Source organism: Microcaecilia unicolor, chromosome 1, assembly GCF_901765095.1.
Source record: "Microcaecilia unicolor chromosome 1, aMicUni1.1, whole genome shotgun sequence".
Classification (NCBI taxonomy): Eukaryota; Metazoa; Chordata; class Amphibia; order Gymnophiona; family Siphonopidae; genus Microcaecilia; species Microcaecilia unicolor.
Window position 1 is genome coordinate 240,409,695 of NC_044031.1, and position 13,850 is coordinate 240,423,544.

At 43.8% G+C, this 13,850-nt stretch overlaps 1 protein-coding gene across 2 annotated transcripts in view; it reads right to left on the reverse strand.

Moving 5' to 3' along the window:
* Positions 1–415: 415 nt before the first annotated feature.
* The window catches only part of PIGM (phosphatidylinositol glycan anchor biosynthesis class M), a 47,373-nt gene continuing 33,938 nt past the window's right edge, over positions 416–13,850 (reverse strand). For both annotated transcript variants that reach the window (XM_030205027.1, XM_030205024.1), the window contains one exon: positions 416–1,235. In XM_030205027.1, the coding sequence (XP_030060887.1) occupies positions 1,068–1,235 (168 nt within the window). In that variant the 3' untranslated portion in view covers positions 416–1,067. The remainder of the gene's footprint in view (positions 1,236–13,850) is intronic.

Below are 13,850 nucleotides of genomic sequence, written 5' to 3' on the forward strand. Positions count from 1 at the left end.
ACAAGATCCAGAACAGCGAAGAAATAGAGCAGACCAGCGTGGTAGTTAAGCAGAATTTATTCTCTGCAAACATCATGTTTTATGTTTTTAATTTGTTTACAGTAAATAAATTCAGCTTACTACTACTACTAATCATTTCTATAGCGCTAGTAGATGTACACAGCGCTGTAACTTCACCACACTGATCTGCTGTTTCTTCGCTCTCTTCAACCTTTTACAGGTGCTCTAGAACCAGCTGCACTGTGATTCTGTATTCCTCAAGAGAATCTCCCCTTTGGGTGACTGGACACTTAGGATCACTGCGCTGAAAGATTTATGGCCTCTTCTCTAGAAGATTCTTGATTGCTTTGCTCTAGAGTAGATACTTTCTTTGCAATGGGGTTCTTGTGATATTTTTCCAGGAGCTTTTCTCAGCTTCAAAATGCTCATGCAATTAAGATGCTCTCTTCATGTTCGTGGCATTATTCAAACACAATGCTTACAGTCCTTTTGCTTGTGGTCAAGAACCAGGCATAGAGAGACATTTTGGATTTTTCTGTCACACTTCAGGCTTAGACAAAATTCAGACTTGTTTCAAAAGCAAAGCACAAAAGGTATAAATTATGAGAGCATCATCACAAAAAAGACAAGTATTACTGGGTTTAATGGAAGAGCTTTATTTCCCTTGCCTGTAATGTCTTGTCTGTCTGCTCTTTGAGCAGGGACTGTCTCTCTATGTCAATTGTTCAGCACTAGGTGCGTCTGGTAGTGCTATATAAATGCTAATAGTAATACTAGTAGTAGTATTTCTGCAGCTGGCTGGCTGAATAGACAAAAAAGCAAAACTGAGGAGTTGAGGAGACCACTGCATGTGGGAAGGGCTGTACAAGCTCAGAACTCTACACTCTGTTCTGAGCTCTGTGACAGCAGTTCTGTCCTAGCACTGTTGGATAATGTCACTCACATGTGTGCTTAACTCAATCTAACTTGTCAACAGAAAAATAAATTTACATAGATATGCAAAACAAACTGTCTAAACTACTAGTAGTAGGAGCAACTGAATCAGGCAGAGGACTATTCATTGTTTATTACTGTTGCTTGAATGCTTTTGGTTGTTTCTGTTTTTTGTAGTAAGTGATCATCTGAACCAAAATGAAGCAGTTAATAAACAGGAAAAGCAAGCCAGCAAGCCAGATAAGTAAAAAAGTATTCTGTCCTTTAAATTCCAGAAAGTAAGCAGGAACCAACCATAGTGCCTGTAAAGGAAAAACAAAACACAGATCAAGTGTCAATTGGTAGAAAACATAATTAGGACTGATGAAGGAAAGCAGACTAACAAGTCTACTGATATTTGTTACAAAAATACGTAGGCAATCGTTGTGTAGACTTTTTTGTGTGGGGCGGAGGGCAGTCACTTAAATCTAGCTTAAATCACAACCAAGCTCGCCAGGTGCCCTTGGCCTGGACTGGCCACTGTCGTGGACAGGATGCTGGGCTCGAAGGACCCTTGGTCTTTTCCCAGTGTGGCATTACTTATGTACTTAACCAAAGAGTTAGGACTAGCGCCATGAGCTTTTATTTACAACAACCTACTGTATTTCCCCTCCTTCCTATATCTACTCCTAAATCATCTAGTGCAGCCAATGCGGCAACAGCCATTGGCTAAGATGTACCAGGGCTTCTTACAGAATACTGTAATCATGATTCCTAAAGCTGGTGACCAGGTGGAAGCTGTTGTATAATAGAGACTTCTTTGCTCCAGCTCTCCCCCTTTCTCCCACCACTCTGAATTTTTCTCTCTGCAGCATCCAATTTTGTTTGGTACAACTTTCTTTCAGTTGGCAATGTGTCCTGTGAATTATCTTACAAAGTTACACACTACATATAGCAAAACTCGCATTTTTTTTTTTAAACCTCACCCTTAAATTATTCCTGTGAACTGGCATAATGTAGGAGATAATTCTATACAGTAGGTGCCAACATTTATGTGCTGATTATGTGCGTAAATGACTAGAATACTGGCATGTACATAGGTGGAGTCTGGGTGGAGCATGGGGAGAGGGGACTCACACTTACGCATATAGGGGTCTTTTACAAAGCTGCGTTAGTGTTTTTAGTGCATGTTAATGATTAGAACGCGGTAAATGCTAGAGACGCCCTTAGGAATATATGTGTATCTCTAGCGTTTAACGAACGCTTATTTTTAGTGCTCACTAAAACCGTTAACGCACTTTTGTAAAAGGACCCCATAACTTATAAATTGCAGATGTATCTCTAGCACAGCCATTCCCACCTAGTCCTATTGGCTTTTCAGGATATCCATAATGAATATCAATTACATGCAAATCTAAATCATGAATATTTACTATGGCTATCCTGAAAACCCGATGGGACTAGGTGTGCCCCGAGGACTGGGTTGGGAGTGGCTGCTCTAGCATTTAGGCATGGACACTTATGCCAGCTCTATGGCTAACCAAAGTGCTTATGCCTAAACACATACATATACATTTGACCTGTAACTCTAGTATGGCATAAATCAAAGCAAGCACCTGCTTTATTTTATAGAATGGGCACCTAAATATAGGTGCACAATCACAGAATTACTCCCCTGATGTACTTTGATGTTTGAGCCTTGAAATACAAAATTTAAAAAAAAAATCATTTTGACATTCTTTAAGCAACTCCACTGCTATTCCCCTGAGTTCAGACAAGTTCAGAACAGGTAAATCACTGGATGACTGGTGCAGTGCACGTGATACAACTTGTGATGGCAGGATCATTATATGTGATTCATAGTAAAGGAGTAGGAGGTTATTTGTGACTTCTGCTAACAATGTGGCTCCCGGGCCTTTAGGAGGCTACAGGAATTCATTTAAAATAATAAGATAAGCCACATTTCAAATTCACATAATGGGAGTATTACTGCTTTCTCTATGTATGTTTGAAACCTTGCATAATGTAGAGGGAAAGGCTTTTTTTTTTTTTTTAATTATTATTTCTGAAAGATTTTCCTAGTTAGCCATTTCCACTAGTATTACTGCAGTGCTGCTGTGTTAACCTTTAGCAGAGTCATGTGGAGACCATGCTGACAAATGTGAAATAAAAATATAATAAACAGCTGAAAGAGGAAGGAACATATTCTTTTTTTAATTATAGTTATCATGTTTTTATGAAAAAGTACACATTTTAATTTTTTAATTAACATTAGGGGGAGAAAAAAAAAAGAGATCTAGGAATAAGGCCCACAGCTAAAAAAAAAAAAAAAAAAAGATAGCTGCTTGTTATGTTGAGGACTGTAGTCAGCACTGCTACATTAATGCTCCAAGGAGAACAATAGGCAACTTAACTTTACACACAACCCATGATGTTAAAACTGGTTTGTCAGAAAGCATTAAAATGGCCAATCATACCTTTCTCGATGAATAAAACCTGTTTCCAGTGTGTGTAGTTCTTGTCTGTTAATTCCAGCCATGTTTGCTTCCTGGCTCTTGAGCTCTGTTTCTGCCAAGTTCTGTTCCTGTGTGTGTTTGAGCCAGGTTCTGCTTCTGCTCTATGTTTGAGCTAGTTCTGTCCCAGTTCCCTGCCAAGCCAAGCCTGTTCGAGAATTCTGAATCCTGTTCCTGCCTTGTTTATTATCTTGCTTCTGTTATTCTTGTTGCCTAGCTCCTACCCTGTCTTGCCTGTCTAGTTATGCTTTGTCTTGTCTCTTTCAGTCTAGTCCTGTCCGGATCCAGTCCTTGCCTTGACCTGCCCTTTTCTGGACCCAGTTTTAATCTACTTCCGTGTTTTCGCTTGTCTTGCATTTCTGGGTCCCAGTCCCAGTTTTAATCCAGTTCCAAGTCTTGCCTTGTCCTGTCTGGGTTCCAGTTTTGGCCCTTTGCCTTCTTTTCCTTGCCTCGTCTGGGTCCAGTTTGTGTGCTGTCCATTGTGTTTAGTTACCGCTGACCTGCCTTGTTGAGTCTGTTAGTTTATCCTAATCCAGTCTGTTCTGATTCCTGCCTGTGCCAGCCCAGGTGATTTGTCTGGCTCCAGCTTTGGTCCAAGGGCTTACTATTCCAGGCAGTTGTGACAATCTACTCATATTTTATCCCTCTATTTCACCAACCAGTGTTTCAGCTTCCTCTTCTTACTGCTAGTATCAATAGCTTTCCATTTCTGCCCACCCATGTCCAACATCTCTCCTCGCTCTTTCCTTCCCCTCCATGTAAGGTATTCCCCTTTCTCTTTCCTTTCTCTTCCAACCATGTCAGGCATCCCCATCTCTTTTCCCTTCTTCTCCATGTCAAGCATCTCTCTTCTATACCTTTCCCCTGTCTAGCAACTCCCCTTTCATCCCTTCCCAGCATTCCGATCTTCCCTTCCATCTTTCCCATGCCCAGCATCATCCCCATCTCCTCTTCCACTTTTTCCATGTCCAGCATGTTTCCCAATCATCCCTTGTTACATAGACTAGCATTTGCACCTACCTTCTCTTCTAGCCCCTCCCCCGTGCAGCATCTGTCCCAAATGCCCCTTCTAATCCCTCATCTAGCATCTTGCCTCTGCTCATCCCTATGCTGTCAGAGTCCTGAAGAAGAAACAAAAAAAAATAGCAGGAGGAGGCCTTCAAGCCTTTGTGTACATGCTTAGCATATTTCAGTCCTGCCCCCTACAATATGACATGTTATATCAGAGAGGGCAAGACCGGCAGATGCTAAGCACACTGCACAGGCTTCAAGGCCCCAGTGGTGTACCAAGGGGGGGGGGGGCGGTGGGGGTGATCCGCCCCGGGTGCACGCCACTGGGGGGGTGCCGTGCGCCGGTCAGCGTCGTTCGTTTCCATGCTCCCTCTGCCCCGGAACAGGAAGTAACCTGTTCCGGGGCAGAGGGAGCATGGAAATGAACGATGCTGATCGGCGTGCGGCACCCCCCCCCCCCCCCAGCGGCGTGCACCCGGGGGGGCAGGGCGTATTGGCGATCCGCCCCGGGTGTCAGCCCCTCTAGGAACGCCACTGCAAGGCCCCGCACTACTATTTTAGTTGTGCTGCTTCTCTGTCCTGTTTGGGGTGCGAGTTGTGTTCTGTTCTCTGGCAGGTTGAAGGAGGCAATCCCTACCATCCCATGGCCCCTGGCATTTTGTGGGCTTGATCATTGGTAGCTAAACCTCAGCATAGAACTGTAAAAGAAAGGGTGGTGGGGAGAGGAGGTATAGTGAAAGGAGAGCAGGTACGGACATAAGAGCCAACTTTTCAAAATTATTGGGGGTGCTACACCCAACAAAAATTACCTCTCCCTTGACACAGCCAAGGAGTTTGTTCAATACTGGAAGTGCTGAAACAACCACAGAGCTAGCTCCTTTGGGTAGGGAGAATCTGAACAGCAGAAAAGAGGAGAGGGGGAAGCAAAAGGGGACTAGAATGGAAGAGAAAGCATTAAAAGCAATGTAGATCAGTATGTGTAGGAGATTCGGTATTGGAAATTAAGGACCACATGGGGGGGGTCACGTGATGCTGAAGGGCTGATCGGACGTCTGTAAGCTCAGCTCCCTTCCCCTGTGCCTTAATTCCCCTTTTTGATGGTATCTACAACACCCTAAACGGGGTGGAAAACGTATTGGCCATAACAGGAAAGCAGGAGGCAGTGATCGGTGTCCAGATCGGCTGGAGGGGGAGCGGAATGCCAATTAGATCAGCCAAAACAGGGAAAGAGAAGGGCAGCGTGCTGAAAACAAAAATGGCGTCGCTGAGCCCATCAAGTGTACCGAACTCATTATCCCCGCTGCTACAGCCACAGACCCCGACACCGGTACATGAAGAAATGGTGCAAATTTCCCTGAAACATATGTCATAACTATTAGATGACAAGCTGGCAAAATTAAACGAGGGCATGGATGAAATAAAGGAATGCATCACTACCCACGCGGCTAGATTGCAGGAAGCGGAAGAAAGAATTGCCTCGCAGGAAGAGCACATGTTGGCAGCAGAAGGCCAGATCCGGGAGATGGAAGAACAAATAAACACTCTGAGAGATCGCATAGAGGATCAAGAAAATAGAGGCAGGAGAAACAATATCCGCATAGTGGGGCTACCTGAATCTGTTGCAGAGGTAGAGCTCAAAGAATTCGCAGAAAGCTGGCTCCCGCAGCAGCTTGGGCTGAGTGCAGACTTTGGTCGGGGACAAGTGGAGCGCATACATCGAGTAGGTCCAAGGAGAGAAAAGGAAGGCAGGCCACGACTGATAATTGCCAGGTTCCTGAGTTATGTGGTTAAAGCCACGCTGTTGGAGAAATTCAAAAAGCTACGACGGGTGGAGTACAAGGGCGGAAGGATCCTGCTTTTTCAAGATTTCTCAGCCAGAGTAATGGAACAGCGGAGAGTGTTAGCCCCGTACTGCACTAAACTGTACGAGAAAGGCATCAAATTTGCTTTCCAGTACCCAGCCAGAGTGCGGATTACGTACAACAATAACACTTGCACACTGACAAAAGCAGAGGAGCTGCGAGCCTTTCTTGATAAAGTTCCGAACGATCAAAGGAGACAGGAGGAGCAGTGAACTGTGAGTGAGTTATGGTTGTGAGCAGCAATTGACTTGAAAGGCTGCAGTTAAATTGTTTTGAGTAATTAACAGCTAAGTGTCAGAGTGCAGAGGCTTGCAGATGATCCTTCCTTTGGAACTTTGCATTTGCACCACAAAGGACAGATGAGCCTGATTTGGCCAAATAACAAACAGCTGGCCACAAATATAGCAGAGGGCCCAAGGTATGAGAGGTTGATTTCATCTGTGAAATAGTGCAGGATTGGAGGTTGGATCAGTAAAGGCTTGTCCATAAAATTCCCTGAGAGCCTGCACCTACCGATACCTGCCTGACACTGACCTGCTCAGTGCAGAACGTTTGAACTAAGCAAGCAGCAGCATAAAAGTGGTACAGCACAGTGATTTAAGCTGTTTTAGTAGGTTATGTTGCAATTTTGTACAGTTGTTGTGTACATTTAAAAAGTGTTAGGTGATAGGGATTTTACTGAGGAAGAATTATGGAAGGTTTGCTATAGTTGGGTGCCTATACTGCAGAGGGGAAGAGAGGGGCAGCAGGGGGAAGGGAGCATGTTGCTGTCTAGTTTGTGGGAGGTGGTTGAGAAATGGGTTTTCAACTGATCAGGGGAGGGGGAGGGGAAGTGGGTGGGTTGTGTGCTTGTGTTAGGTCTGGTGGGATGGTTCATGCAAACGGGGGGGTATGTGTGGGATAGAGCGAATGTGGAGTGGTCAAGTGGGGGTGCGAGTGATGAGAGAGAATTCGCAGCATTGAGGCATCGGGATGAGGGGGGTGAGTGGAAAGCCGACTCGAGAAGAGTTTGGGGGGGAGAGATGAAGGGAAGGGGATGGGGGGGAGACTTACTTAAGGGGAGACTGAGGAATGACACACCATTGAGGGTGCAAAGGAACCTTCGTGGGCAAAGGGGGGAAAGTTGGGATATTAAATGGGGAACCGATGCTGGGACGGATCCCCTGACGGAATCACTGGTTTACTGGCTTAAGAGAGAAGTGATGAAGGATTGGGAAAATGGGTAGTGTTAGGGTGACATCGCTCAATGTAGATGGAGTGCACTCCCCGATTAAACGAAAGAAAATATTGCAGTATGGAAAGCAAATGAAAGCAGACATCTTTATGCTGCAGGAAACCCATTTATCCGCACCGGAACACCACAAATTAAAACAGGGCTGGGTGGGAGACATAGCCTTCTCCTCATATAATAGTAGACAGAGGGGTGTGGCCATCCTTATGCGCAAGGGACTAGAGATAGTTTGTCATAAAATCATCCAGGACCCTGAGGGAAGGTATGTGGTGTGGGCGGGGGTGGTCCAGGGTATGAAGGTAGCATTCTGTTCGGTTTATGCCCCTAACATATACTCTAAGAAGTTCTATTCCCATTTACTGTTGACCTTAATGCAGTTACAAGAATATCAATTAATAGTAGGAGGGGACTTTAACATAACGGCGGATCCCCTGATTGACTGCAGCCCACCAAAGAGCCGGCCTAAGGGAATGGAGGAGAGGGGTATAAGAATTCTGAAAAGGGACTTAGGTCTGGTAGATATATGGAGGGCACTGCACCCTGATGAAAGAGAATACACCTATTTTTCAAATGTACATAAATGCCACGCCAGATTAGATTACATATTGATTTCCCCATCACTGTTCTCCGTGAGCAGGGCCGCAGCAATTGAGGCGGAAGTAGTATCTGATCATAGTTTAATATGGGTGGAGCTTGGAACAGGGGGAGTGAGAAATCAGCAAGGGTGGCGCATGAACCCTACCTTATATAGGGATCCGGACTTCAGGAAGTATATACTGCGGGAATGGGAGCTCTTTTTAGTAGATAATCAGAAAGGGGAGGTAGACCCGTTAATACTCTGGGAAACGGGGAAGGCAGTTATGAGAGGGAAAATCATAGCATACACAGCGAGCTCTCGCAAACGGAGGGAAAAAGAGCTGATAGAGAATTTAGCTCAGTTGCAAGAGGCACGAGGAGCAGCAGTAAGAGGAAATATAGCAGCCCAGAATAAATTTAAAGAGATAAAAACCAAGATTAACGACTTACTTAATCAGAGGGCGTTGGGAGACATTCAACTATATAAATACCGTCTTCACAGATGGGGTAACAAAACTGGGAAATTGCTGGCTAATATGGTGAGAGGTAGAGCAGCAAAACAAGTGATAACCCGCATTAAGGGAGGAAATGGGAAGCTTGTGGACAAGGAGGAAGACATTCAGAAAGCCTTTGTAGATTTTTATAAGACCCTCTATGATCAGGGGCACTATGATAGAGACCAGAGAGAGACCCTTTTTAAAGATCTAAGACTTCCTTCATTGACTCAAGAGCAAAGGGATGGCCTTAATGCACCCGTGCAAGGCCAGGAGATACAGCAAGCAATAAAGAGACTCAAATTAGCCAAGGCCCCAGGCCCAGATGGTCTGGGCCCAGAATATTATAAGATACTGGGGGGGCAGATAACAGGCCCATTTAGTGACCTGTGTGAGGCACTCTGTCAAGAGCGGCGAACTACAGGTACTCTGACGCATGCTTCAATTTTAGTATTGCCAAAGCCGGGCAGGGATAAGGAACTGTTAGGATCGTACCGCCCAATTTCCCTCTTAAATCAAGACATTAAACTTTTTGCTGGTATTATGGCCGCCCGCCTGGGAAAGGTATTACCTTCGTTGGTACACACAGACCAAACAGGGTTTGTTCCAGGAAGGTATGCCTCCACTAACATCCTAAGGGCCATGAGTGTGCTTCAGGAAATGGGGGGTAGACAGGGGGATAACCTGCTAGTGAGCCTAGACGCGGAAAAGGCGTTTGACAAGATACTGTGGGATCATCTTTTCTGGGTGTTGCCGCAGTTTGGAATCTTGGGGGAATTTTTACAGGGGATTCGAGCCTTGTATAGGAATCCTACTGCACAAATCTTAATTAATAATACGCTTTCTCCGTCATTTGAGTTACAAAGAGGTACTAGACAGGGATGCCCCCTGTCACCCATGCTTTTTGTACTGGCTTTGGAACCCTTAGCAAGTAAAATCCGACAATCAGAGGAGGTGCAGGGTATTAGTGTGGGGAAGAGCGAATATAAAATTAATCTCTTTGCGGACGACATGTTAATATTCTTAGGGCAGGCGTCCAAAGGGATACCCATACTAATAGATATTATTAAACGATTTGGAACCTTTTCAGGGTTAAGCATAAATTTTGACAAGTCGGAAGCTATGGCACTGTCTGCTAGTTGCACATGTAGAGAGCAACCCGACTTTCCCTTAGCTTGGGCAAAAGGGGCAATGAAATATTTGGGAGTCTACTTACACTTAGACTGTGCGGTCATGTACAAGAAGAATGTTTGCGAAAAATTGGATCAAGTTAAACAGTTGTGTAATAAATGGCGGGAGGTCCCAGTGTCGTTCCTGGGAAGAGTGGCACTAGTCAAAATGGTGCTGTTTCCCAAGATTTTATATACTCTACAAATGATGCCGCTGTGGATTGCTAGCAAAGATGAGGCAGCCTATCGGGGGGTGATTTCGTCTTTTATCTGGAGAGGGCGACGGGCTAGAATAGGGTTCCAAAAGCTTACTCGGGCAAGGCAGGAGGGGGGAGTCAATCTCCCAGATCTTAGGATGTACAATGTAGCTGCAATTGTCCGATGGATGCATGAAATATATATGGGGCACTATAAGTTTGCACCACCGGAGGTATGGGATAATGCAGCTCATCCATGGTCAGTTTTCAATGCCCTTCATTCTAGGACGAGGGGGGCAAGATTGTCCCCTCTATTGAAACCGCTTAGTATGGCTTGGGATTGGTGGAGACAGAAAGTGGGAGAGGCTAGGGGTCCTTCCCCATTCATAGAATTCCAAAATAATCCCGATTTCCCCTCAGGGCAGGGTATCTCTCCTTTTCGAGCCTGGTCTCAGAGGGGTTGTAGATTTGTAGGACAGAAGGGAGAGGGGGGGCAGTTGTTAGTCCCATCCTTCGAGGAGTGTCAAAATAGATGGGATATACCCAAATCATTTTTCTTTTCGTATATGCAGCTTAGGCATTATATTCTTTCAGTTCGTAATAATGATAAGCAGATTCCTGCATTTACAGCCTTAGATGTGATATTTAAGCAGATCAACCCAAATAAAGGAGTTTGACTTTTGTATGTACTGATAGTATGGAGGTGTCCCTTTAAATTGGTGAAAAACAAATAGATTCACCCTTAAGACTATTAAATCTTAACAAAACGAACCTCAAATCTCCCAGCAAGGAACTCTGCAAAAATATTGTCAATCCCTTGTATAAATGGGAGTAGAATACTATCATAGGTTCTGTTTAAGAGAGAATGGAGAAAAAACCCCCAACGTAAAAACTCATCAACTAGATGAGAAAACCGTATGGGATGAAAAAACTCTCTTTCTCTCTTAAACTTTGTATATAACTACTATATTTAAACGAACACCAATATACCCAAACTATCCCAAAAAAACTGACATCAGCCAGTAAAGGACTCCCTACCTACCTAAGTTCCATACAGGGGGAAAAACTAGAGGTTAAATAGTTATGCAGCTTCAAATATATATAATGATTTTCAGCAGTATTTTTCAGCAGTATTGAGGAAAATCCTCTTTCAAATGTCAAAGATATACTCATGCAAGAGAAAAAATACTTAGCTTAGATCGAGTGAAGCAACTTCAAGAAAACCCTCAATCGAAAGGACCCCCCACATAGGAACTCCGGAGCCCTGAGTAAACGCTGCGGCGAAAAAAACCGCCACCCCTTCAACAAGAGCGCCTTGTTTCGCCACCCTCGTGGCTGCCTCAGGAAGGGCGCTAAATGTCCATCTGGAAAACTCAATTCACTCTGCGAACTGAACTATCAGTGAAGTAAATCCCAAAGATGGCACAGGATTTGGGATTTACTTCACTGATAGTTCAGTTCGCAGAGTGAATTGAGTTTTCCAGATGGACATTTAGCGCCCTTCCTGAGGCAGCCACGAGGGTGGCGAAACAAGGCGCTCTTGTTGAAGGGGTGGCGGGTTTTTTTCGCCGCAGCGTTTACTCAGGGCTCCGGAGTTCCTATGTGGGGGGTCCTTTCGATTGAGGGTTTTCTTGAAGTTGCTTCACTCGATCTAAGCTAAGTATTTTTTCTCTTGCATGAGTATATCTTTGACATTTGAAAGAGGATTTTCCTCAATACTGCTGAAAAATACTGCTGAAAATCATTATATATATTTGAAGCTGCATAACTATTTAACCTCTAGTTTTTCCCCCTGTATGGAACTTAGGTAGGTAGGGAGTCCTTTACTGGCTGATGTCAGTTTTTTTGGGATAGTTTGGGTATATTGGTGTTCGTTTAAATATAGTAGTTATATACAAAGTTTAAGAGAGAAAGAGAGTTTTTTCATCCCATACGGTTTTCTCATCTAGTTGATGAGTTTTTACGTTGGGGGTTTTTTCTCCATTCTCTCTTAAACAGAACCTATGATAGTATTCTACTCCCATTTATACAAGGGATTGACAATATTTTTGCAGAGTTCCTTGCTGGGAGATTTGAGGTTCGTTTTGTTAAGATTTAATAGTCTTAAGGGTGAATCTATTTGTTTTTCACCAATTTAAAGGGACACCTCCATACTATCAGTACATACAAAAGTCAAACTCCTTTATTTGGGTTGATATATATTATATTGGGTTTGCCTTCTCCCACACTAGTTAGAGTTTTCCTATATTTAAGCAGATGCCAGAGGGAAGTAATAAGCTTTCAAGCTGGTATCACCTAGGCAAAACAAAAAAACCCCAGTGCAACGACTGTCTCTCTGGCCAACAAGTGGTCTGATATGCTGGGGGTGGAGGTCTCAGTAGCTGAGATACAAAAAGGTTTTGACCTGGCATACAGAATAACCCCCAACGTCAGCTGCCATGAAATTCAGTTAAAAATTCTGCATTGTGCGTATGTCACCAGGAGTAGAGGAAAGGCAATGGGCCTATGGGAATCAGCGGACTGTGATAAATGTGAAAATCACGAGGGTACACTGGTACATCACTTTCTCGAGTGTAAGGTGTTGCAGTCATTTTGGAGGGGAGTTCTGCAGCATTTGATAGAAGTAATTGGATTCCAAGTGGAATGGAGCTACAAAATATTACTGCTGGGTTTAGACTCCGAGCTGATGGGGCAGGGGATTCCGTTCTTGTGTTGTAGGTTTGTGTTATTATCCCTGGTGCTTGCCAAGAGAGTCATACTAAATCACTGGGTAGATAAAAAGCCACCACCAATTGCCCAATGGTACGCTGCTATGAAGCATATGGCAATGTGGGAAGGAGGGAAGGAACTGGAGTTGGAGGGTGAAAGGCAGAGATTGTCTGCAGGGCATAAAATTTGGAAAAGAAGCTATGAGTATATCTCAAAACTAACCAGCACGAGGACACTTGAACAATAACACCAGTTGGGTAATAGGTCATTCCATGTAGTAAGTCTCCGGAGGGAAGGGGGGAGGAGGGGGAGGGTGGAAGGGGTGGGGAGAAAATGAAAATTGGTGCAAGAGAATAGGGCAAGTCGTGTTGGCAGCTGAGGTCTCATAGCTAACGTACTATGTTGTATAACCATTTATAGATGGGGGTTTGAGCTGGGAGACCTCTATGTTTGATGTTTGCTGATATATGTTTTTGATGTAGTGTATTTTTATTGATACAGTTTGTTCATGGCTACACTTGTGTATTTCTCTTGCCAATAAAGACTATTAACAAAAAAAAAAAAAAAAAGGAAATTAAGGACCACATGAGGGTACTTGGTGTGATATTAGATGCACAGTTATCTATGAAAAATCAAGTGTTGTCAGTTGTTAAAACTGCTTTTTTTCAGCTTCACCTTCTGAATAGGTTGAAACCTATGTTATCACTGTATGATTTTAGGTCTGTGATACAGAGTGGTGGTTTCTTGCACTGATTATTGTAATGCTGTGTACATGGGTGTTGCAAAATCTAGAATACAAGCGATACAAATGATATAGAATGCTGCGGCTCACTTATTGAGTGGTGTCTTTCGTTTTCAACACGTAACACCTGTGCTTCATTCTTTGCACTGGTTACCCATTCAATTTAGAGTTCTATATAAACTTTCATGCTTAATTCATCAAGCATTATATGCAGTTTTTGTTCCCTGGTATTCAAAAAATGCTATTGTTGTGTATAGGCCTTTGAGGGCCTTCAGGTCACATCATGCGATGTTATTGGTAACTGGAGATTTACATTCTGTCAGATATGTTTGCACTTGATTTGGAATGCACTACCTGGAGTCATTAGATTGTGTAGTAATATGACATCAATTCGTAAACTATTGAAGACACATTTACGTGTGCAGGCATGGAGC